This window comes from Ursus americanus, chromosome 3, assembly GCF_024610735.1.
Source record: "Ursus americanus isolate L20-20 chromosome 3, mUrsAme1.1.p, whole genome shotgun sequence".
NCBI lineage: Eukaryota > Metazoa > Chordata > Mammalia > Carnivora > Ursidae > Ursus > Ursus americanus.
The window spans coordinates 49,483,913-49,508,134 of NC_142129.1; the positions used below are offsets into that span (position 1 = coordinate 49,483,913).

Consider the following 24,222-nt stretch of genomic DNA (forward strand, 5'->3'; position numbering starts at 1 on the left):
CATGTAGGTTTGGAATGGGTTCAACAAAATTAACAGATTTGGCATGTGTTTTAACTGCAGGACTTCTCAGAGCCTTTAATGTGCCAACATGTATTATACTGTGTCTTCAATAGGGAAAGTGGGAGCAGTAATCCCCAAGGTGACTGGTGTGTGGAGACTCCTGTTTCACTGCCACAGAGAACCCTGTGTGACTGAGGTTATTTAGCAGAGCACATTTTTTTTTAAAAACACGATTTTATTTATTTATTTATTTGTCAGAGGGAGAAAGAGAGAGAGAGCATGCATAAGCAGGGGGAGCAGCAGGCAGAGGGAGAAGCAGCCTCCCTGCTAAGCAAGGAGCCTGATGCAGGACTTGATCCCAGGACTCTGGGATCATGACCTGAGCCTAAGGCAGATGCTTAACTGCCTGAGCCACCCAGGTGTCCCTAGCAGAGCATATTTTGAATAATTATGATATAGGATAGCAGCTTAATTTTTCAGAGATGAACTCTGATTTTTTAATCTTTTTGAGTTGCTGTTTCCAGGAAGTCATGACTGCTGGCACATAGAAGCTGGTTGTGCCTCTCTGTTGTGCTACTAAGAGACCTGTCCAAAACTAGGAGCTAAATCAAACTCCTGAAATGCCATGTATATGTATGTATAACTTACAAGATCCTTTATCTTCCAAGAGCTCCATATTTATTTATTTTTAATCTGTTAGGTGTATAGCTTGGTTTATGTAGCGCCTAATAATCCCTGATCTACTGAATTTGTAAAATTTGATTCCTGCCGCTTTTGCTCTGGCACGTACTCCTTAGGATAAAGGTCAGGAAGAGGCAAGAAAAGGAGGACGCTTACAAAACAAGGGCACTGACTTCTATGGAATAAACAAAGCCGGGACAGCTACCGTGTGCTGAGTTGTCAGATCCGCGTGTTATGTCCGGAATGCATTCCTGGAGTTCTGGACTAGAGCGGACTATAGACGGCTCCCAGGGGGCATAGCGGCTACTCCATTCCCCTCAGAGTTCTTCCACCTTCCCGCCCTCCCCCAAGCACTCCTTGCTTCCAGGTCTGATAGGGTTTATTTCTTTAACTGTCTTTAAAAGAGAGGGGGTGCAGGGTGGGGGTAGAGTGGAGAGCGAGAGTCGGCAGGGGACTTAGTGGTAGAGCTGCCTTCACTTCTGGTAAGTCGGGTGGGTCGGTGTGTCACCGCTGTGCTGGAACAACAGCGCACATGGGAGTAGTTTCCATTCACACCTCTAGTCTACAGACCCGAGCCCCGCGGCCGGGCTTACCTGCGTTCCTGGCGGTGGCCGCCTTACCCTGCTTGACACCTGCTTGAGCCTAACGTGTTTCCAACCACGAAGACAAAAGCCAGAAAGAAAGAAGGATCAGAGAATGCAGAGGACCTGCTGAGGTATTTGAGTCAGAATCTGAGGTTGGGGAGGTTGGGGAAATAAGCGAAGCATGGATCAGGTGACCATTTGAGGAAAATGGACCGTTCGAGTTGGGAAAGTAATTGCTTTTTCATTTATTATATTAGTGATATGTGTTCCTTACGTTTAAAAATCAAGCAAAACAAAAAAAGTTCAAAGGAGAAATTATTATTATTATTATTGTTATTATTTTTAAAGATTTTATTTATTTATTTGACAGAGAGAGAGACAGCCATCGAGAGAGGGAACACAAGCAGGGGGAGTGGGAGAGGAAGAAGCAGGCTTCCTGCAGAGGAGCCTGACGTGGGGCTTGATCCCAGAACCCTGGGATCACGCCCTGAGCCGAAGGCAGACGCTTAACAACTGAGCCACCCAGGCACCCCAGGATTTATACTTTTAACCCTCACTAACTATAATTGCCGTGGTTATTCCCCGACTGCTTCAGTCATAATCAAGGCCCTGTTAACCCTTGGTCTTTCTCCATGGCTTGGCATTCTTGGTCATTTAATATTTGGGGGGCTTCATTGTCATTAAGATTTTTTGGAAAAGGGCTTTTGGATGCCATGTTTCTGAGTCGTTTTCTCTTTGGAAGCTGTTGCCTCTTGCCTCTTGCCTTTATTTTTGAAAGACAACCTTGCTGTTGCCACATTGTCTTCTAAAGAGGTGCCAGTTGATAGTCTACTAGCAATTTATGAGAACGCCTGTCATGAACTGGGCACTTTTAGGAATTTTAGGTAAGCAGACATTGGTTCAGGCAAGCAGAAGAGGTTATTATCCTGGGCAGTGGCTGAAATATAAGTTGGTAAATCAGATATCAGATTATGGAAACACTTGAATATTGGGAGACTGGGAGACTGGCTGTTTTCTCGGTAAACTCATTTCCTTGCCAAATTTACAACTTTCCTGCAGGCCAAATGATAGTTACTGAGCAGCTTTGTGGAGCTGTTTCTAGGACTTTGGAAATTTTGCAGGAACCCTCTTAAACAGCTTCTCACTTTCCCTCCCCGCACTCTGTGAAAAGACGCCTGACTGGCCGAGAGTGGATTTTGTTGCATTCTGAAGACAGTAGAAAGTGGTAAATATTGTCATCTGCCAAAAAAATCGACATCTGATAATTCTGTGAGCTAACATCTTTTTGTGCCAGAATAATGATCTTTGCCTATCACCGCTATTGTCTTAAAACTAAGCAGCCATTATAAGCCATTCCTAAATGACACATGACCTTTCCACATCTTTTTGTAATGTTACTAGTGAATTATGAATTGGAGGATCTGATCCCTTTAAAGAAGTTCATCTCCATACTGACATAGTTTGAGGTACCTGTTAGTTTAGGTTGGGCTTATTACTAAAATTCCCCACTGACCTGATGTAGAAAGCTACGAGCTTGTCTCTCCCTTTAATTCATTCTCAATCAGTGGAGGGGATGGGAAAGAAAATTACCCAGATGAGTTACTGTATTTAAATTTTGGCCATCATCCTTTATGGTGACGCAGTTATACGCCAGCCATTGACTTTTTTCTAGTTGGTGGGGGTGAGGACACACCTGAAAGATTGTCCCGAAGGCATTCTCACTTTGTGCCAAAGGAAAGCTGGGAGGAAATCAGGGCTTTAGAATGGCATGGTAAAGCAGTGTTGTCTAATATGGCAGCTACCAGGCACGTGGGACTATGTACATTTAAATTATTTAAAGTTAAATAAAATTTAAAATTCAGTTTCTTAGTTGCACTGGCCACATTTCGAGTGCTCAGCAGCCACCACGTGTGGTGAAGAGGCCTTGGTGTCAGACAGCATTGCAAATTCTATTGGCTAACTCCGGTTTTTATGCTTATCATGATGTCATGATTACCCAGGGCTCATTACAGCCCAAATGAGTTGGTCTCCTGGCTTCTTTCCCTCCTTCCCTCTCCTTTCAATCATTCTTCTGCTCCAACTCAGACAATGAGGCACTGCTCTCCTTACTGTCTTGTTGGCACCCTCTGGTCTCTGAGCACAGATAGTCCCTGGGAACCCTGTGTGTGGCCGATCTTTGCAGGGTAGGGTCAACTAGACAATGGTCTGGCCAAGGCCCAAGAGCTAGTCAGTGTTCTTACTAAAGGATTCAGTGGAGCTTAGGATTTTGACTCTTTTTTTTTTTTTTAAAGATTTACCCATTAGAGAGAGAGAGAAAGGGAAGGAGGAAGAAGGGGCAGAGGGAGAGGGAGGGAAAGTCTTAAGCAGATTCCCCCCTGAGCGCAGAGCCCAATGTGGGACTCAATCCCATGACCTGGAGACCACGGATCTGAGCCAAAACCATGAGTCGGACGCTCAACCGACTGAGCCACCCAGGCGCCACTTGGCTCTTTAATTTAACAACAAAACTGCTCTTTAGAAATATTTAAATGTATCTGCTTAGGACTTTTCCTTCAGTTCCCTCTTCGTTTCTGGATGTGTGTTCTTAATGGAGAGTACGTCCTGGTTTCTGTCCTAGTTGTACTCCCATGACTGACCCTGTGACCTCCATAGGAATTTCTCTGTGCCTCATTTGCAAGCTGAGAACTCACTCCCAGCCACAGCGTAAGCAACTGATAAATGCCAAGTGGTGAGTGAGAAATTCTGTGGTTTGTGCTAAAAGGTATGTTTAATGGGTTCTTAAGGGTTTGTTTGTCTTCTCATCTTTCCCGTGTTCTAGATTCCGTTGTCCCGTTTTTCTATGACTACCAGGTACATACCCACCTTGATCAGCTAATTGACCCATCTGCTCTACTGTGGGCTTCATATATGTGACTTTCAAGGGAAGGTCTGGGTTTGTTGACCAAGGAGCCCACTTCCAAGTCTGACTTACACGACAGGAGCGGGATGCTCTGGTAGGAGGAGCCTGCTGGCCTGAGCGTCAAATGAAGGGGGCATTACTGCTGATTGAGTTGCCTGTTTGACCCAGCGTGTTCTCGTGCTTACCACCTGGGGGGGGGGGCTCTGGTAAGGATTCCTGCCTCGTGTTGCAGTTACGTGATGCTGTGTAACAAACAACCCCACAACTTGGGGGGTTAAGACATTAACATTTTATTTAGCTCTCAAATCTGCGATGCAAACAGGATTTGGGGGGGAAGGCTGGAGTCTGCTCCACTCAGTGTCAGCTGGGATGGTGAGAAGGTGGGTGGCAGGAACCTCAGAAGACTTACTCACGTCTGAGAGTTAGTGGTGGCTGTCGGCTGATGTCGGGGTGTGGCCTCAGTTCTTTTCAAAATGAGCCTTTCCAAGTGTTCCCTCCACCTTGCTGAGTTGGGGCTTCCTTGCATCGTGATGGCTAAGTTGAAGACTGAGCATCCTGAGAGAGACACAGCATTGGGTGGAAGCTGTGTTACCGCTTCTAACGTAGCTTTGGAAGTCACACAGTGGGGTCACTTTGGGCATAATGACAAGCTCACTCAGGTTCACAGGAAGGAATCATATAGACCCCAATAACCAGTGGAGAGCATCTGGGGATGAGATGTATATTGGTGTCGTCATCTTCAAAAAATATGTCTTCCACACCGGTAATGATGAATCAGAATTGGCATCAGCTCTCCCTAAGCCATAAATAAGCCTTGAGATCTGACCTGTGTCTAGAAACTGGGGCACATCTCCCTTTCAGGAGAGGGTCGTCATTGCTCTGTGCCAGAGTGGCTCTGCCTTGGGTATGAGGGTGGGGGTTGCCATTTGCATAGCACTGGGACTTCCTTGATGAGGGATGCTATCTGAATACAAAATAGGGTATTGAAAGCCCTTCAGTATGCTCACCTCCCTGACTCAGCCTAGGTCTGCAGTGAATGCACACCACTGGGAATTCAGAGTGAAGAACAGCGTCCTGGCTGCTGACCATCATTTTTAAAATTAATTTGATGGAATCCAGCTAGAGTTTTGATACATTATTTACATCTCACATTCTGACTTCGGTTTTCTTGTAATTTCTGTTACTTATTACTTTGATAGCGCTCTCAGAAGATACAAGCTTCTCAACAGGATCCATCCAGACTTACATTTTTACATTTGATAAATGGGGATAGTTGAGAATATTTTTCTATTTCTAGATTAAAATAGCTTCTAATAGAAATCTAGTAGCTTAGTGTAAGGGGGTCATCCATTTGATAAATAACCTGCCACATGCCAGGTTCTGTGCCTGTTGTAGGCAATTTTAAAAACACAACCAAAAAAAGAATAAGACACAGCCTTCAAATTGCTTCTGATGTGTATACTACTGGAGAGAAAAAATAACCATGGCATCGTTGGCATCAATTACAGAAGTACGTTTTTCTTCCCTTTTTAGCTCTAGTCTCCTGATATCCACCCCAGTTTTTAAGTTCTCTTCTCTCCGCCTTTTCCATCCAATTCTTCTTATAATTTTGTCCTGCTTGCACCGTTTAGAAGTCTTGTGTTCATTTTCTTGCAACAGTCCTTCCCCTAGGAGTGAGTAAAACTGCCTGTATCGCTTGCTCTTCCCACCTACATACACTAAATTAGGGAATTCTCGCTTTCTTTCGAGCCTCTTATAACGCCTTGTTTCTGATTGCCCCTGCAATTCTGGAAGGGCACCCCAAGCTGTATCTTGAGAAATTCGTTTGATAGATTTTTTTTTTTTTCAGTGTAGATTCTTGTCCTTCGGTTATTTTTAGTTAGACGCCCAAAGGAACTTCAAGTGTGCACATCTGATACCTTAGCCACTGGCTATTTAGTTTCTTGTTATTTGAGAAGGTTCAGGTCCCTCTCATGGAGCATTGTTCGTGTTTACATTTAGCTTCCTGTTTACATTTCTGAAAAGATAATTAGTAGATTTTTACAGAAGATAGAGAAGCTTTTAAAATTTGCATTCCTATGTTACAGTGACTCGGTTGATCGCCTTTTTAGATAAGTACTGAAATGCAGCCTGTGGTTGCCACTTGTTAAAGCTCTACCCTGCTTCCGCCAGCAGTTGTCAGTTAAGGATGGATAACAACACCCACTGATAAAATTCAAACCACAAGATGTATTTTAAGTTCTTGGGTGGCGCTCTCTCTTCTTACCCTTTAAACTGCGAAGTCACATCCTGCTTTGCATTTTAATTTGTTACAAATTAGATGCAGTAGATGTAGGTCTGGCGTTAGATACTAAAATGAAATTTAATGCCAAAATAAAAAGAGGTAGTCCTGTGGAGTAAATCTTGCTATCATTCCTGGATGCCAGATTTCGGGCAGTGGTTCTCAACCCTCACGGTGCATCAGAATCACCTGGGGAGCTCTTCCAGTGCCTTTCCCCGGGGCCCGGGCCTCACCCTGGAGCATCTGGATGAATGGGTTTGGAGTGGGGCCAGACTGGTATTTTGTAGAAGCTCCCCAGGGTGATCCTGTTCTGTAGCCAGGTGCCCTCATGCAATATTTCTCAAGCCTGGCTGCATGATGGGATCACCCCGGGGAGCTTCTCCCCACAGGGCACCTCTTTCAAGCTTTTGCTCTCAACTCCAGCCCCATTGAGCTCTTCCCTGTGACTGCCCACAACCCGGACTAGATACCCCACTGTGAACTGGGTTCTGGCTTGTTTCATCCACACGCTGCCTATCTCCTTGACCAGAGTTTTCCTCCCTGCATTAAGCTTGGTGGCTTAGTTTCCATCCTTTAGGGGTTAGCACTGGATGCCTAGTAGGTACTTTATAGATGTATATTGACTTCCATGTTCATCAGTGCAACCATTCTCCTTTGGCTTCTTGCATTTTCATTAGCACTTTCTTAGCCCACGTTTATCCGTTAAGTGTTTCTTCCTCTTGAGAGACGGCAGGGCAAGTCAGAGTGGCTTAACAGCAGGAGGAGGAAACCCAGCCCGGTGCTGGTTTTGCGGTTCAGGCCTGGAGCTATTGACCTGTGGACTCCTCCTTCTCCAATCAGAACACGGTCATCCTGTTCTCAAGTGGCTCTCGAGACCACGTGGGTGGCAAATGCAACACGAGTGGGGCTGTCCTGCTGGAGAAAGAGAACATGCTTAGAGGAACGGATCTCCACAGAAAGCCTACTGAAGAATATGGGATTGTTGCAAGAAAATATGCCCCTAGAACTGGAAAACAGTAACTTTCTGTACTTGTCGAACCACGAGGATTCTCACTGCCGGTGTTTCAGGGGCTCTGGTTTCTGGCCCAGGAAGCTGACCAGGGAAGGGGCGGTAGACCCCCTCTTGTGGAAGCGTACAGAGGTTACCAGGATTCCTAATTTTAAGTCATGATGCTTTCTTAGAGCATATATTATTGGCAGTACAGCTCCGTAACTGACAGACCCCCAAATTAAGTGGTTTTAACAAGATTGAAGTTTATTTCTCTCGTGTAACTGTCTGGTTATTCCTGACCTGGACAGTAACACTACTCTCTTCAGCCAATGGCTTTCATTTCTGGATCCACTTGTCACCGTCTCTCAGCCCTCAGGAAAAGACAGAGAACATGTGCCCGTCTCTTGTTAGCACAGCGTCTACTGCACCTCACTGGCAGAACTTCGTCCTACTCCCCTCCCCCATGGAGCTGCAAGGATGGCTGGAAATGTAGCTTCTAATGAGATCACCTTGTGTCCACCTACAACTTGAGTGTTCTCTTATAAAAGAAAGGGAGAATGGATATTGGTGAACCGTAAGCCAAGGGATGTGTAATAATCTGCCAAAATATAAGATCTACCAACTACCACCCCTGTTCATTGGTTTGGTTAAAAGTACATTGAACTGTCAAAAGGAACCTCGAATGTTTTTCTCGTGCTACAAAGTCATGGTAGGACACTGAAGGTCTCCAGCAGACCGTGTCGTGTCTCTACCTTTCAGGGGAAGGGAGCCAGGAGTTGGAAGAGGATGTGGAAGGTGGTCAAATAACCATAGCATAGGTGGTGCTGACAAATGGGTTTGGTTTGCAGGGCAGCCTCTTGCCCTCTTCGCAAACAAGCATGTTTGGCAAGAAATTCACCAACCCGGTCAAAAGAGTTGAACTGAAGTTTAACGGGAAGGAAGAAACATTAAGACCTGATTGGATGGAGGACAGTAGGCATGGCGAAGGTAAGAGTGATAACAAAGGAGAACTTTAGTAATTTACGAGGACACCTCTTAAGCAGGGTGGGTATGTATCATCTGCCATTGTGCAGCCTATGAGGACAAAGCAAAGTAGACACGAAACATGAAAACTTGGACATAGATAGGATCGTCTGATCATCTCACCGAGAAGGTGAGAATGGTTCTCGTGGCTAAAATATGATTCTAGAAGGACAGATTTTGCTTTAAAGAAGCAGAACTATGAAAATCCAGACCTTAAGGGTGAAATGCTGGATAAGGGAGGGAAAAAGCCACAGAAAGGCTGTTGCAGTAGGATCAATATTTTGGATTGCTAGGTAGAGATTATGAACGATGCTTTCTCCCCAGAGACTATAAATGTAGGGTGGCAGCCACACGTGCAGATAAAAGCACCGTAAGTCTCCTTCTGCTAATTTCTGATAAACTCTTGGCTTGTTTTGGTGATCATTTAATTTTTAAGACTGAGAAAATAATGCAAAGATTGACATCTCTGGATTTCTTTCTGATCCAAGAAAGAAGCACTGGCCAGTGATGTAAAGTGACGGGAACCAGGAGGGGAAATCCCTAAAGAAATGTGCTTTGGGCATAGCCATATACTCTAGAAACATTTCAACAGTTGGGACCAAAGAGAGACATGATCTCTCTCGGGGTCAAAGACAGAATGGTAAGGAGACCTCAAAAAGAAGGGGTAGCTAAAATGCTCTGAAACTCCTATCAGTCTGGCTCAGTGATCACAATTATTGTTATTATTGCTACCAGTCTTCGTAAGTTTACTTTCCCACAGAATGTAAAGATGAGGGAAATGCAGTCCCCCAGTTAGATGTAGACCTCACGTGTGGTGGTCAGTGTATGAAGAGTGAGTCAGTTACAGGAAACAGAAGACAGACTTTCAGAGAGCACAGAAGGAAAGCAGGGCTTTGAAAGAGGCATAAAACTGGGGGTGGAGGTGGTTTCAGAAAAGGTTTAATGGAGAAGATGACATTTGAAGTGCTCTTTGGAGGGTGGAGGACATTTCCACAGATGGAGGAGAGAACGTGGGTTCCAGGGTGCTTCAGAGAGAGAGACTAGCAAGGGTCAGTGCAGAGTGGGGTAATTGCAGGAGTATCCTGTCCCCTAGAATTTAGGGTGTGTGATGTGAGCTTTTGGAGATGAGGTGTGAGTAATAAGAGCTGAGGTACAATGGAGTGATGTCTGCTGGGTACTGTGTTGAGCGCTTTCCATGAATTATTTCAGTCCGTTTTCACAAAAGCTTAATACTATCATTCACTCTCTTTTTGGATGATTCATGACTCAGAAGTTGAATAACACACGGTGAGTGGTAGGTAGAGCCGGAGTCCAAAGCAGGCTAAATTTAACTGAAATGGGAAGGGCTTAGGCTTTTTAACCTAGTTCTATAACCAGGGGGAATTTTGAGCTGAGGAGAGATACTGGAATCTTTTGGGGAAGGTAAGTTGGGTGAGGAAAAGTAAGATAGTGTGAAGTGACGGGGGAGAGCCTCAGTGAGGGTCTAGGGTGGACTGGTACTTGTGGGAAGGGAAGAAGGAAAACTAGTCGGGGGTGCTGAAGTAAGTGTCAGGTCAGAGCTGGATTCTGTGGTATTGAGAGATCTGGGGGAGGGGGATCAGGGTGGACCAGGAGACAGTGGGTGTCTTGGAGTCGGGGAACTCAGCCCAGGTGTCAGCATGAGAGAGTGATGAGTTTGCTCTTGACGGGAGCAGTAGGCTTCATGTTCCAGTGATAAATCCGGGCTGTGATCTGGAGGAGGGTAAAGATCGTAGAATGGGTAGACAGCTGCCTTACGAAAGTCAGGGGAATGGGTGAGGTGATCAAGAGTTAAAGCTCATAGAAAAAAGTGGATGAAGGACAAAACTTTAGTAAATGCCTATGTGCCTGGGAGAGAAAAAGAGGAGCCAGCAAGCCACACATGGAAGAGGGACGAATTAAGCGTGTTACACATGCTAGAATAAAGTCTGCAGAACTCATATCAGGAATGAGCTGAGGCTTTCAAAAAATGTTGAAAAGCTATGAAACAGCTTTTCAAACATATATCCAGAGCCAGATGAACAAATGAAAGTAAGCTTCTGGGTGTGGAAACTTTCCCTTCAGAAAACATCAGGAGTGAAAAGAATTATTCCAAGTCCACATTTTTTTTCTCTAAATCTATTTTCTAAAGGAGAAGTACTAACTGAAAAGAATTGAATACATGCAAGAGAAGAGGAAGTTGAAAGCCAATACAGGGGAAGAGATAGGAAACATGTACCTAGCTCTGTGAAATGGGTTCTGGGTGTCCATTTAGACCGAAACACACCAGGGGACTGAGTTACTTCAGTCTTCACAGAGCCCCTGAGAGTGAACTGTGTGGGATGAAAGAGAATGCGATGGGTTTCAGAAGCCTAACAATGGGTAGATGCTGTCAAGATGATTAGAGAAAGGACATTTCTGCAAACTCTAGAGCAGGGGTTCTCAATCCTGGCTGTGCTTTGGAATCTACTGGGGCGCTTTTACCAAACTATTGCTGCCCACGTCTTACCCCTAAATTTCCAATGAAAGGGCTATGAGGACATCATAGCACCCCTTAGAACGTTCCGACAGGCACCCAGGGGTAAGAGTCACAGCTGCATACTGATGAGTTCTGTCCATCCACTGCAGAATTCTTTAATGCAGGATTACTAATCAGGTGAACAGTTTACATTCAGAAAAGGAGTTGGTTGGGTTTACTTAAGACAGCCTGGATTATTCTAGTTTCCCCTTGTGGTTAGGTTACTGGATTGTAAAAATGAATCAAGAATTAAAAACATCACACATAAGAGTAGATCTTATTGCTACCAGTTGACACCTGAGGATTGGGTTGTCCTCAGCTCAGGAACTTGTCCTGGGAGACCTAGGATGGAGTGATGGGTGAGATCTAAACCCTGGGGACCACCGGGTGGGAGAATGGTAAGAATATGGTTCTGCTGAGGAGGACGCAGCCTGATGCAGTCGTGCCAGCAGCAAAAGCCACTCTCCTGAGGGAATTCGGCAGTTAGGGGCCAGGGGGTGGGGGTGCAGATAAGTGCCAAGAGTGGAGCCCATGTGACTGGGAGTAGGGGCTCTGCTTGGAGGCAAAGCTCTGGGCATCAGGGTGGCCAGTGGTATTGCCGGACAAGAGCGTTTTTGGGTAGCAAGCTCCTTTCCCATTTTTTAAGTAGGGTGTCAGACATCTCTAAGTGTGTTTGAAGTATTCGCTGAAGTATCTATCTTGTAATATCCTTGAGAACAGGGTGGGAAACTAAGGTCTGAGTCAAAAGCTTCTCTCCTGGTAAAGGATAGGATTCATCTGGGTGTATGACATGGAATTTTCATAATAATCATTTGGACAAAAATTAATTATCAATTTGGAAATTACCTCTGCCTCCTTCCCCATATCTTTGTGCAAGCACTTTGTCCTAGAAGGCCGGCCGGCTTGGAATCATCCATCTGCACACCCAGAAAGACTAGTGTGAGCAACCTCGGCCACTAGGCTCTCCCCCAATTGTCTTGCCCTTTTCCTTTCTTCACCAACCTTTGCTAGGCTACTTTCCAATTCTGTGAGCTAGAGGTTATTATTTGCGTGTCTGTCCCTCCCTCCCCTCTCACCTGTTCTGAGCATCTCTGAGGCTTTTGGATGGTCAGGCTGAGGCTGGGGCTCCCCCACAAGATAACATGGGGGCATCCTTGGGAGCCGAGGAGAAAACTGCCCACTATCAGCATATCTTGCCAACAGCAGCTCGTATCACTTTCTAGCTAAAACACAAAACAAAACAAAACCCCATTTTTTAATTTAAATGTTGTCTTATTTCACAAAGTATTTGAAGTGGTTCCCAAGAAAACACACATTATCCAGGCAAATAGGTGGGCAGCTGAGAGAATTAGAACACAGTGACAGTAAGGTAAGTCAGGCACACAGAAATGCTCGTCTTCACCCTGGTGGTCCTCTGTCCGTCCGGGCACCCCAAACAAAGACGGCTATGTTCTCATATATAATTCCCAGACTCCAAAAGCTGAGAACATGCCAGTCATTTAGGAGTGGCGCTCTGATCCTGAGACCTGGCTACATTCTTCATAAAGGTCCTTAAAAGAAACCCTTGTGCACGTGGGTATGGCCATTTTGAGGGCAATTCGGAATACCCAGCAAAACTAGAACTAGTTCTACCTTAAGATACAGTCATTGGGCTTCTTTTAGAAAATCATACGCAGCCTCACAAGGAGCAGACCCTGCAGCTCTGTTTTTAAGAGCAAAGAATCAGAGACAACCTAAAGGAAGAATAAGTTAAACAAGGTATAGTCCTACCACGAAACTATGTGACACGAATGAACTAGACTGTGTGTGTAATGACTGTAATCAGCCAGCTGCAGAAAGAAATGTATGATCCTGTTTATTGGGCGCAAGTTTTTAAAAGCCAGAAAAATAGTAGATATAGAATATTATAAAATAAGGATGGAGACCTATTAATGCTGGGTGGTAGGAACATGGATATTTGTAAATATCCTTTGTATTTTTCTGATTCCAAGAGAAAAGCAGGTGCTGTAATGTTGTGCACGGGAGTGACCGCAGTGCCATGCCCTGGCTAGCTCATGGAGAGATGACTACCCTGTCACCTTCCGTAGGCTTTTGTATGCATTAACTCCGCTAATCACCTCAACAACCCCTTTGGGGAGAGCCTTTCATTATTTCCATTTGTCACATGGAACACGGAGGATCTAGAGAGGCTAAAAATTTGCTGAAAGCCACTTAGTAAGGCTGGCTTTGGACCCAGGCAGTTTGAAGCCAGAGCTCATGGCCTTAATTATTACACTACTCTATAAAACTTCCCAATATCATCGGGTGGGTTGGTTACTTTTGTGTATATGATCTCTCTCATTTTAGGCGAAGGGCACGATCAGAGGGCAGTGCCGGCAAGGCAGTTCTTCAGAGGCGAGAACAGTGCAGTTTGACCGGCTTCTCCATCTGATGATCTGGCTGAAGCTACGTGCACACATTATGTTACCTTTATAGGGGCGCCTGGGTGGCTCCGCCGGTTAAGCGTCTGCCTTCGGCTCAGGTCATGGTCCCAGGGTCCTGGGATCGAGTCCTGCATCAGGCTCCCTGCTCTGAGGGGAGTCTGCTTCTCCCTCTCCCTCTACCTGCTGTTCCCTCTGCTTGTGCTCTCTGTCAAATAAACAAAATCTTTTAAAAAACTGTGTCACCTTTTTAGATCCTTACTGATGCCTCTCAACCCTGGATCCGCATCAGAATCACCTGTGGGGGTTTTAGGGATTTCAGAGCCTGGCCCCACCCCAAATCCCACCATACTAGAGCATGGGTAGGGCCTGGTCATCAGCATACACATAATTCTAATGTGTAGTCGGAGTTGAGATCACTGCTCTGCAGAGTCTGGACGGTACAACATTCAAGGTTATGCTGTTTGGCCAGAGCCTCCCGGGTAGATATTTTGTGTTGAGGATCAAGGACAGATCCGCATGTGGTGGCTCCTGTGATGGGACTGCAGTTAATGTCTCATGAGATGAAGGCTCCTAATCAGGAAAAGCGAAGGCATGGACCTCCACCGACCCCGCCCCGTCGACGCGGGTCTTTGCAGGATAGGATCTGTTTTTTTAGTTTTCTGGAGGGTTGAGAAACTTTGCTGTGGTGCGTAAGCCTGGGAGTGGGGACTGGAAACACATGGATCTGGTATTTGCCATCCCCGGCTTAAAGGAATAGTTAGGCAACAGGACAGAATCTTCCTCAGAGGAGAGCTCAGGGTCTCTTCCAGTCCCTGACACATATATACCAGAAGCCTCAAGATTCCATGGGGAGAAGACTATGAACCTAGACCAGTGGTTCTTAAACTTGTGTATCAGAATCACCTAGAGAACATACTAAAAACAGGTTGCCAGGACCCACCCTCAGCTCCTGCTCTGCAGGTCTTCGGTAGGGTCTGAGAACTTGCATTTCTAGCAAGCATTTCTGTGAAGGTGATGTTGTTGCTGCTGGCCTGAGGACTACTTTTTGAAAAGCACAGGCCTAGGATAATAAAAGAGAGTTTTGTCTTCCTATCTACTCTGCTCCGTGACAGATGCACAGATAGAAGCCCTGGCTCAGGGTAAGATAAGGGTTAAGAACTACTGGCTCCATCATGCACAAAATCCCGTGGGGAATGTGTCACATGTCCAGGCTATCAGGCCCATCCCCTGATACTCTGATTCAATCCATCTAAAGAGGAGCTTTCCAAAACCTGGATTTTAAACAAGAATCCAGGAGACTTTGAAGAAGGTGGATCTGGACACTTCGAGAAATTGGGCATGACTGTACAGTTAGGGGGATTACTGTGGGTTGGCAAATTTGAACCCAGAAATGCGAATGAAGGGATAAATTACCATCAGGCTATGGAGAGGATTTCAGTGCCCTCGTGCTCTTCTCAGTAAACCTTCCAGTGTAATTTGTTAGATGAGGACAGAATTTGCATGCCTAGGCAATCTGTGAATGCTTCCACAAAGGAAAAGCCAGCCAAGACCACTGAATGGCAACTGGTCCCCAGAAATGTCTTCGACAGACTGGAATCAGGGGTCAAAACTAATGTGAAGAACTACAATAACAAAAAAAGAATAGGCAATCTTGAATTTCAGCTAAAGGAAGGAAAGGAGTCCTGTTCGAGAGAAAAGCCCAGCTTCTCCACAGTTCCTACCATATCGGAGTCCTAGAGAACGGTAAGGACAGCGAGTGCCAGAAAGAGGTGTGGGTGTCCCCAAAGCTCAGACAAACATGGTTACGGTGGCAGTGTGTATGTGGCCGGGGGGTGAGTGCTCCCCTCCCTCCTGCTCTAGCCAGACCACACCTGGAGCTTGTCTCCAGATCTGGGCACCGTTTTCGGGGAAGCACGGACAAATTGAAGTGTAATCAGAGCTGGGTGGCTGTGAGCACAGGGTCACATAAGATACGGCTGTTCGGTCTGGAGGAGAAAAGATTTGCTGGGTGGGATGGGGGAGTGGTGGTGGTTCCAGTGCAGGCGTTGATGAAAAAGAAATTGTTACTCTTGCCCTCTGTCATGACAGTGTCTGCTAGTGGCTGACTAGGGATGCTGGGTGGCTGTGTCTGCTAGTGAGACAGATTTCAACTCTAAATGAAAACCCGTCTAGAACAGACTTCTTTGGAGATGAGTTTGGCTGTAAGCCTCGGTACTCAGCCCCCAGGAACAGTCAGCAGTGTCTCTGGATCAAGCCAGACATTCAGGTAGTTAAAGCAGACTGGTCGACATGACACACAGAGGTCCAGATCAGCTATTTGAGGGCATTGTGGTTAGAACTTGCTTCCAGAAACCTCTGATCAATTTATGCATCTTAGCGCCAAATGACCAAAGCCCTCCTGTTGATCATGTAACATCTTGGAAATCAAGGTGTTTCAGCGGGCATCATTTCTAAAAAGACGCTCATCCGGGATTTGAATCCTTTTCTTTTACGAAAAAAGACTGAAAAACCAGAAATGGATATTCCATTATGAATTTTTTTTTTGGTGTTAATTTGAGACATAAGTCTTCTATATATTTTACTGGGAAATTTTAAATTAACTGGAACTATATGCCATCTGGTGTTCATGCGAGTTGTTTTCAAGGTTGGAAGGAGAACCTGTTTGTCAGCCAAACATGACCAAGTGTGTGAGCGCAGACCGCCAGGCCTGATAGGATAATAAATAGCTGTGTTATATGCCACTGTTTCAAACCCACTCGTTAATGTTACGTTGCTTTCTTGGACAACCAATGGTGATGAATAATGTGGCTTTTATCTTTTTGCATTTATGTCGTATTCAAAGTAAGCATGCTACTTCGATGGTTGAAAAATCTGTTCACACTTATGTTACAGATTTGGGGAAATGTTAATAAGTTTTAAAATTCTGTGGAGTCCTTGTTTGTTTTTGGTTGCAAGAAGAATATAAGGTCTTATTTGGTGCTGCGTATGCCACCTCCAGGAAGCCAGGAGAGGAAGAAAGGGAACTAATGTCTGTTGAGTGTCTATTCTCTCCACACCAGACACCTTGTCCTCATTTTCCATTTAAACCTCACGATGCCCCATTTCCTACATAGAAACCGTAAAGATAGCAGAGGTTACTACATCTGTCAAGGTGCACCGAGTTTGTAATAAATTCAAATTTAGGTCTGCCTCCTTCCGAGTCACATACATCTTGGTCTGTACATCTCCTTTGCATCTTTTCCCAAACTCTGTATTCTTTTTTAAGTGAAAATGACCAAAATAAATCTTAAGATCCGTCTTTGTGGCCACAATGCGTGGCAGTGCCTTGATCATTGGTTCTTGCCCATTCTTGGTAGAAACCAGAGTTCTCTTTCCCCTGCTGGACGCCCCACGCTTGCGTGTCTCATGCAGTGGACTTTTAGTTGGAGTATCATTTTCACCTGGGCCTGACCCATCAGCTTCCAAGGTGAGTAGCAATGGTGAGAGAGGACCTAGCTCACTTCATAAGCACAGAAGGGCATTTTTTATTTTTTTAAAGATTGTATTTATTTATTTGACAAAGAGAGAGAGCAGGGGAGCAGCAGAGGGAGAGGGAGAAGTGGACTCCCTGCTGAGCAGGAGCCCGATGCGGGGCTCGATCCCAGGACCCCGGGATCATGACCTGAGCCAAGGGCAAATGCTTAATCGACTGAGCCACCCAGGCATCCCCAGGAAGGGCATTTCTGAATTGACGTAAGTGCATTGAGCTTCTCATACCTGTTGGTTTTGGCTACCAGGTGGTTCGTTGACATGAAAGTGGGTCCCACATTGAATTCTGTCGTGCATCGAACACTTGTATTACGTAGAAGGCACTAGAGCAGTCCTATAGCCTGTTCCTGTGAGTTTGGGAAGTCCCAGCTGTCTGTCTATCGGGACAGACAGGCACTCGCCAGACAGGTTTACTTGGGGGCAGGTAGCACAGCATTCGGCAGGAGGATTGGGCCCCCCTACCCGTGAGATCAATGGCCAAGGGAGGGAGGAACCTTCTGAGGAGGCTGTAAGTGTTCTATTTCTTGATCTGGGTGGTGATTATTTCAGTATTTGCAAATGTAAAATTTCACAGAGCTGTCTGTGTGCTTAAGATTTGTTCACTTTACTATATGGAAGTTATGGCTCAGTACAAAAGAAAATAAGGGTGGAAATAAATTATTGTCCTTAAGTTGTTCACAGCAGGGAAAATATTATATTTTATACAAACCCCTTGAGTTAGAGATTTTCCATGGAACAGTCACTGGGAGGGGAGAAAGTGCCACGGCCCTTTCATAGCTATCCTCATTACCCATATACCCCTGAATCAGTGGTCCTGGCCCTTCCCCATTTTACTAGGTCAGCACTGTGAAGTCAGAGAGTTGGAGTAGGAGACACCAACCTTCTGTGTGACTCCTCTTTGTTAAGGTCCTCTGTCTTGGGACTTCTGTCAGGGTCTTCCCTCTGAGGACCCACAGGCCAGCCCTTAGGGTCCCCTACGCTGACACAGTAACTGCCTCATTCCCCACGACCACCTTCCTCTCGGGACACCTTAGTCTCGGGCCTCTGTTGCCTTCATGCTCTATTCTACCCTTTTTAAGTATTTCCTTTTCCCAGAATTTGACCTCTTTTGCCCTTTAAGCTGTAAATGAACTGCATTTTAACTAGTGATTTGAACTGCATTTCTGATGAGTCTAGGCTGCAAGGTTCTGGGGGATGAAACCAGATCTATTTCCCTAGGTGATAATCCCAGACTCACTCAGGGATAGATGTGGGGGAGGCTGGAGGCCCACCCTTTCCCGTCCCCGGAGGAGAAAAAGAGTCACCGTGGTTCTTGCAGAGGCCTCACCGAGCCGACTTAAATGATGTGGGATTCGGCCTGCTCCCAGCCCTGGCCCTGGCAGCTCTTTCCTCCAAGGTGAAATCTGGCAGAGCTAAGCGATAAAAATGACCCTTTCTCTCAGTTGCCTCTGGGACAGGGTTGTTGTGTTTCTAGTTTGGCAGTTTCAAGAATTTCTGTCACTCTTTATTGCCTGAGTATTCCTTTCCGCTCCTTCTGCACTTGCAGCAGACCACTCCTTGTCCCGCGCCCTCCCTGTCAGAGCCTCAGCTTTCAAAACCATGACAAAAACACTGGCGCCTCGCACACAGAAGCAGAAGCGCTTTGTTGGTATTCCTGATCCACTGTGGGATCGGTTGTCATGGCAATGGCTGCCCCCACACACAGTTCATCATTTGGGGTTCCCGTCATGTTTTCTTTTCTCTCTCTTTCTTCAACAGCAACAGCCAACGTGCTATTAAACCGACTATTAATATATCCGTACAGCCTTCCCTGGCAGTTTTGAACTTGACCGCATTGGCTTCTAACTTTGGGTCCAATTAGTCACGCCCCACAAGCGAAGCTAACTTTGCGAAGAGGCTGGTGTTGGTTTGGTTTCAGTCTTGGTTATTGTTGGATCCGATATGTATGAATGCAGAGATTCAGGGAGCTTCTATGAACGCAACATGCGAATTGGGTTCTTTGGCGACACTACCTTAATTTTATTTTCTGACATGATGTTTCTCATTGTCTTGGTTTTAGTTAATGGCTTTAGCATACTCATTTTTTTTTGTTTGTTTTTATTGAAATTCCAGTTAACATACCGTGTAATATTAGTTTCCGGTGTGCAATATAGTGATTCAACACTTCCATACAACACCCGGGGCTCATTAGCATACTCATTTTTAAAGAACTAAGTGTTAATGAAAGGCATAGGAAATTGAGTACTTAATAATTAACCGAAGGTTTAAAATAATATCTAACTAGCTGGGTCCCTAATAACATGCTTCTTTTAAAATTAAGACTATGTGAACACTAAGAACCAAATAAATTGGATATATATATATATATTTTTTGTTGTTAACACACTTGGGAAAGTCACAGAGTTTATTTGAACTTAGTGTGTCAAATAAAAGGCTGGCCTTCTGAAGCCAAAACCAAACATGTTAGTCACCCTTCACTCAGGGCTGTGGATGAAGGCAGTGGTTGACCTGTAAGAGCTGCGGTGGCAGCTGGAAGCTCACCTGCTTGTAAGCGGTGTCCCTTCCTCTGCCCTGGTCAGTTCCCTTCCCCACCATAGACACTTCCCCATCTTCGAGATTAGTACTGTGCTGTGGGAGGGAATGGGGCAGGGCCTCTGTAAAGCTGGCTTATGATGTGCTCCCTCCTGAGTCTTTCTAGGCAGCTGCTCAGATCTTCTGGATCTCAGAGTTGGGCAACAGCTGTTATCACCAGACCCAGCTATTAAAGCGTGCTTGTTTTCAGCACCAAGGTGAAAGGCCTGGCATCTAGCCTGAATTCGGTCTCTTGCCAGCTGCGTGATTGGGCAAGTTACCTAACTTCTCAGAGACTCCGTTGTTTCCTCTGTAAAAGAGAGATAATCTCCTCCCATCAGACTGTTGATTAAATGAGATCATGTGTATGGGAAACTCTTACTATAGGGGTTGGCAGAAGGTAGTGTGGACTCAAAGATGATTATTGTTTCAGTTACTAGGATACTAGAGATGATGTGGGAGATTCTGTTTTCCTTCATAGTTTTGTCCCACTGTGTAATAGTGTTTTTAGAAGATGTCTCCAAAACCTTTGTTAGAACAAATCTTCCACCCTATCCCTCAAAAAACCAGTTTTTAAAAATTATAGTAAAATACATATAAAATCAACTTTTAACCATTTTTACATACACAATTTAGTGACATTTAGTCATTCACAGCGTTGTACAACTATCGTCATTATCTAGTTCCAGAACATTAATCACCCCAAAAAGAAACCTTATAGCCATACCCTATTTCCCAGTTCCCCAGCTTGGCAACCATTACTTGGCCTTGTGCCTCTATGGATTTGCCCACTGTGGTTATTTCATATAAATAGAAACATACATATGTGGTCTTTTCTGTCTGGCTGCTTTCATTTAGCATAATGTTTTCAAGGTTCATCCATGTTGTATCATGTATCACTACTTCATTCCTTTTAATTCCTGAACAATATTCCATTGTATGGATGTGCGGTCTTAGTCCATCAGGGCTGCTATAACCAAATGCCACAGACTGGGTGGCTTATAAGCAACAGGAATTTATTTCTCACAGTTCCGGAGGCTGGGAGCCCAAAATGAGGATGCCAGCACGGGCAGAGGGCCCTCTTCGGGTTGTAGACTTACTGTATCCTTACATGGCGGAAGAGGCTGGGGAGCTCTGTGCCATCTTTTTTTATAATTAATTCCATTCATAAGGGCTGTGTCCTCAGGACCCAAGTACCTGTCAAAGTCCCCACCTCCTAATACCATCACGTTGGATTTAGGATTTTTAACACATAAATTTCGGGGGGACACAAACATTCAGACCGTAGCATATACCATATGTGGTTTATCCATTCATCAGTCGATGGACGTTGGGTTGTTTCTACCTTTGGCTACTGCTAGTAGTGTTACTATGAACCTTCTTGTACAAGTTTTTGTTTGAACACCTATTTTCAGTTCTTTGGGGTATGTACCTAGGAGTGGAATTGCTGGATCGGATGATAATTCTGTTTAACTTTTAAAAAAAACTGCCAAACTCTTTCCAACTATGCTGTACCATTTAATATGCCTACCAGCAATGCCTGAGCGTTCCAGTTTCTTCTAATACTTGTTATTTTCCATTTTTAAAAAAATTATACTTATCATATAGTAGGTATGAAGTGGTATCTCATTGTGGTTTGGGATGGTTTTTTATAGTACTGATTTTGAATGTGTCTGGACTCAAATTTTCTTACTAATGTTCTTAATTCTGGCATATTGTAAAGCTACATGAAAAACCACCTGTACATAATTTCCAATAAAAGATGGGTGTAAAGCATCTTTTCCTTCCCAGCTCCTGATATAATTCAGCATCTTGGCTCTGTAATCTGTACTGCAGACAAACCTGGAGACAGTCAGGGGCTAATTACAGATGATGTCTCATGCCCCTGACCTTCTCTGTAATCCTTTTCTTTTGCTTTTAGAGAGTTCTTCTGGCTCATCCAAAATGCTTTTAAAACGTAGTGGATAAGAACTGAGCCACCTGCCTACGTGGGACTTCCGTACTCTCAGCTCCACTGTCTTCTGATGGCATTTTGACTGCGTCAAGGCCAAGTGACCCACTGCTCAGGATGAGTGACGAGAAGACCCTTGGAGTGTCCCAAAAACTGGTCTCACCGTCAAGGAGCACAAGTAGCTGCTCTTCCAAGCAGGGAAGTCGACAGGTAAAGTTTAACCAATGCAAATTTTAAGATGCAAATTTACACAAAGAAATTGGCAGATTAAGATGTATGCATTGACTTGGGAACTCCTACTTCTCGGTGGAAGAGTGTTTGCTTTCAGTCATATCTTAATTATATGAGAAGAGTAAACTGTAGGTACTTTTAATAATGCAGCCTGAGCGCTTACCTGATGGGAAGGAACTGTATCTGGCTCTTTGCATTATTTTATCCGATCTTTGCAACGGTGCCCCAACACAGATAGGAATATCCTCATTTTCTCCATGAGGAAGCTGAGTCAGACAACTGAGTTATTTGGTCAAGGATACACAGCTAGTAAGTGGCAGAACAAGAAGTCAAAACTCAGTCTGACTCCAGAGCCCACACTTTCCTTTGTACCCTACTGACCAAAACAAAAAAATAGCCACTGTTCCAGTAAGTTTAATATCCTCCTGCCCTCTTCCTCCTTCCCCTTCCACCACAGATTGCCATGTGGGTGACTTTGAGTCTCCCCTGCTTTCTTTCTCCACTGGATGAGGGAATCGAAGCCACAGAGAAGTGATCAAAAGGAGTTCAGTAGGAAGAAGAAAAAAGTGAAACAAAGACCTGAATCATGAGCTCCTAAGTGCCAGCTGTAATTATATGTTGTTTCTTGGTTTTCTTTCTAATAGATCTCTGTTGGCAGAATTCGCTGGGTTTAGGTCAGTGGCAGCAAATGCACGTTAATCAGTATAATTCTACCACCTTCAGGGAAGTAGAGAGTGGGCTGTCAAGAGGCTGTGGCTTCACGACCAGAGTGGTCCCTGAGCCTTTTCAGCATCTGCTGGTTGTGCTGGCATTGGCTTCCCCCCCGGGAAGCGCTGGCTTAAGAACTGGCCCAGAGTCCTGGGTTCCAGATTTGGAAGCAATAATCTGGCACCTCAGGCACGTCCGCCCATTTCTGAGGCATCCTCATGGGTCTCCCCATCTGAACATTGCCTGGGACAGGGAGCTTGTCCCTTCACAATGCCGCTTCATGTCGTTAGAATCTACGATTGTAGACAGATCAGGTTTTGCCCTAGCCTAGACGTCGGGGAAGCCCTGCAAGATCTCCCGTGACGGGTTAGGAAGAAGAATTTCTTTAGCGCTGTAATCACCTCTGTCTGGGATTAAAAAAAAAAAAAAGACTAAAACTAGTCCTTGGCTAATGCATCAGGGCTCCTTTGGAGTTCTGGCTTCCTAAAGGTAGCTATAAGCTCACCCTCCTTGTCAGCTGTCCACGGGGGTGTTTCTCTCCCTAAGCCAAGATTCTGACTGGGATTAAAGCCTGAAGGTGTGATCTTTCCCTCCCCCTTTGCACCTAGTAGCATCTATTACTATGTCCTTCTTGGATAAAGAGAAGGAACATGATTCATTGAAACAGCTAGTGCTTATAACACCATGGGAACTGGAGCAGTGCAGTGACAGTCTACGATTAAATCCTACGGAAATTTTCTTTTGGTGTGTTGTTTGAATTGATTGATTTGGTTTTCACAGAGATTCTTTTGAGCTTGTCATGAAGAGTGAGAGGAATGTGCATGATGCCTCAATTTTTTTCTCACTGAGAATGGTTGGCCATTCAGCTATTCATTCATCAAATGGTCATGTGGCAGAGCTGGTGGAGAATTTAATAAGTTTATTCCAACCCTAGACTGAATCTAGTTATAAAGGCCATGTTTAATTTCAGGGACCATTTTCTCATTCCGCACACTTTCCCATCCTTCTGTCAAAGAGAAGTGTTCTGTTGCAGGAGTAGCTTAGCTTTTCCATCTGCATCGTCCACTTTGGCAGGCCGTGTCCGTTCTGCCACCGCAAGCTGTCCCAAGATTGTCTTTCATCCTCTAAAGGTGCTGGGGAGGTGCAGGAAACTTGGAAGTTCAACCTTCGTGGCTCTGAGGGAACAGAGCTGTACCCCGTGGTCTCGCAGATGCTGAAGATAGTGACACTGTGTTTCCAGTCACTTCACTGGAAAGTACAAGTTCAACACTTAAAACCTCAAGATTTGTATAATAAGAAATTTAATGTGAGGAATGTTGAACCCTAACTGATAAATATAATCTGTGTGACAACCTACTTGTTTTTAAAGCTCCAGTCTAAAGTCACTGTTAGGCTGTTCTTTTCATTTCGTGGGGGGGATGGGGAGGAGGGAGAATAAGCCTGATATTGACTGCATTGGATCCTCTTTAATGCTGGTTTTTCCACTATACTTTGGAATTATGCTTTAGAGTGTCATCTTGAGTTTGTTCCCCATGCTCTTTCCTCGAGCTCACCCTGCCCTATCTAGGCATTTGCTGTTACCTGCTTCTTACCTCTTAGGACCCCAACCCAGAGCCAAGGGTTATATTCGCAGTTGGGAGCTTCTGTTCCACGTCAGTGATAGAACGTCCAAGATCCACCACCAGGCCAGCACACATGGCCCAAGTCTGGTTGTGAGGCTATGTCTGCCTTCGGCCACGTCCCGGATAAGGCAAGTTTTAAAGCCCCCTTTCGTTGTGGTGCGGAGCTATGCTTCTGCATTTGTTTATTGACAGCAGCGAGGCTAGCTCAGGCCCC

At 45.1% G+C, this 24,222-nt stretch overlaps 1 protein-coding gene across 4 annotated transcripts in view; it reads left to right on the forward strand.

The window, feature by feature from the left end:
- OSBPL3 (oxysterol binding protein like 3) overlaps nucleotides 1-24,222 on the forward strand; it is a 257,656-nt gene that overhangs the window by 148,187 nt on the left and 85,247 nt on the right. For all 4 annotated transcript variants that reach the window (XM_087860961.1, XM_045793008.2, XM_045793012.2 and 1 more), the window contains one exon: nucleotides 21,418-21,657. In XM_087860961.1, the coding sequence (XP_087717087.1) occupies nucleotides 21,565-21,657 (93 nt within the window). In that variant the 5' untranslated portion in view covers nucleotides 21,418-21,564. The remainder of the gene's footprint in view (nucleotides 1-21,417; nucleotides 21,658-24,222) is intronic.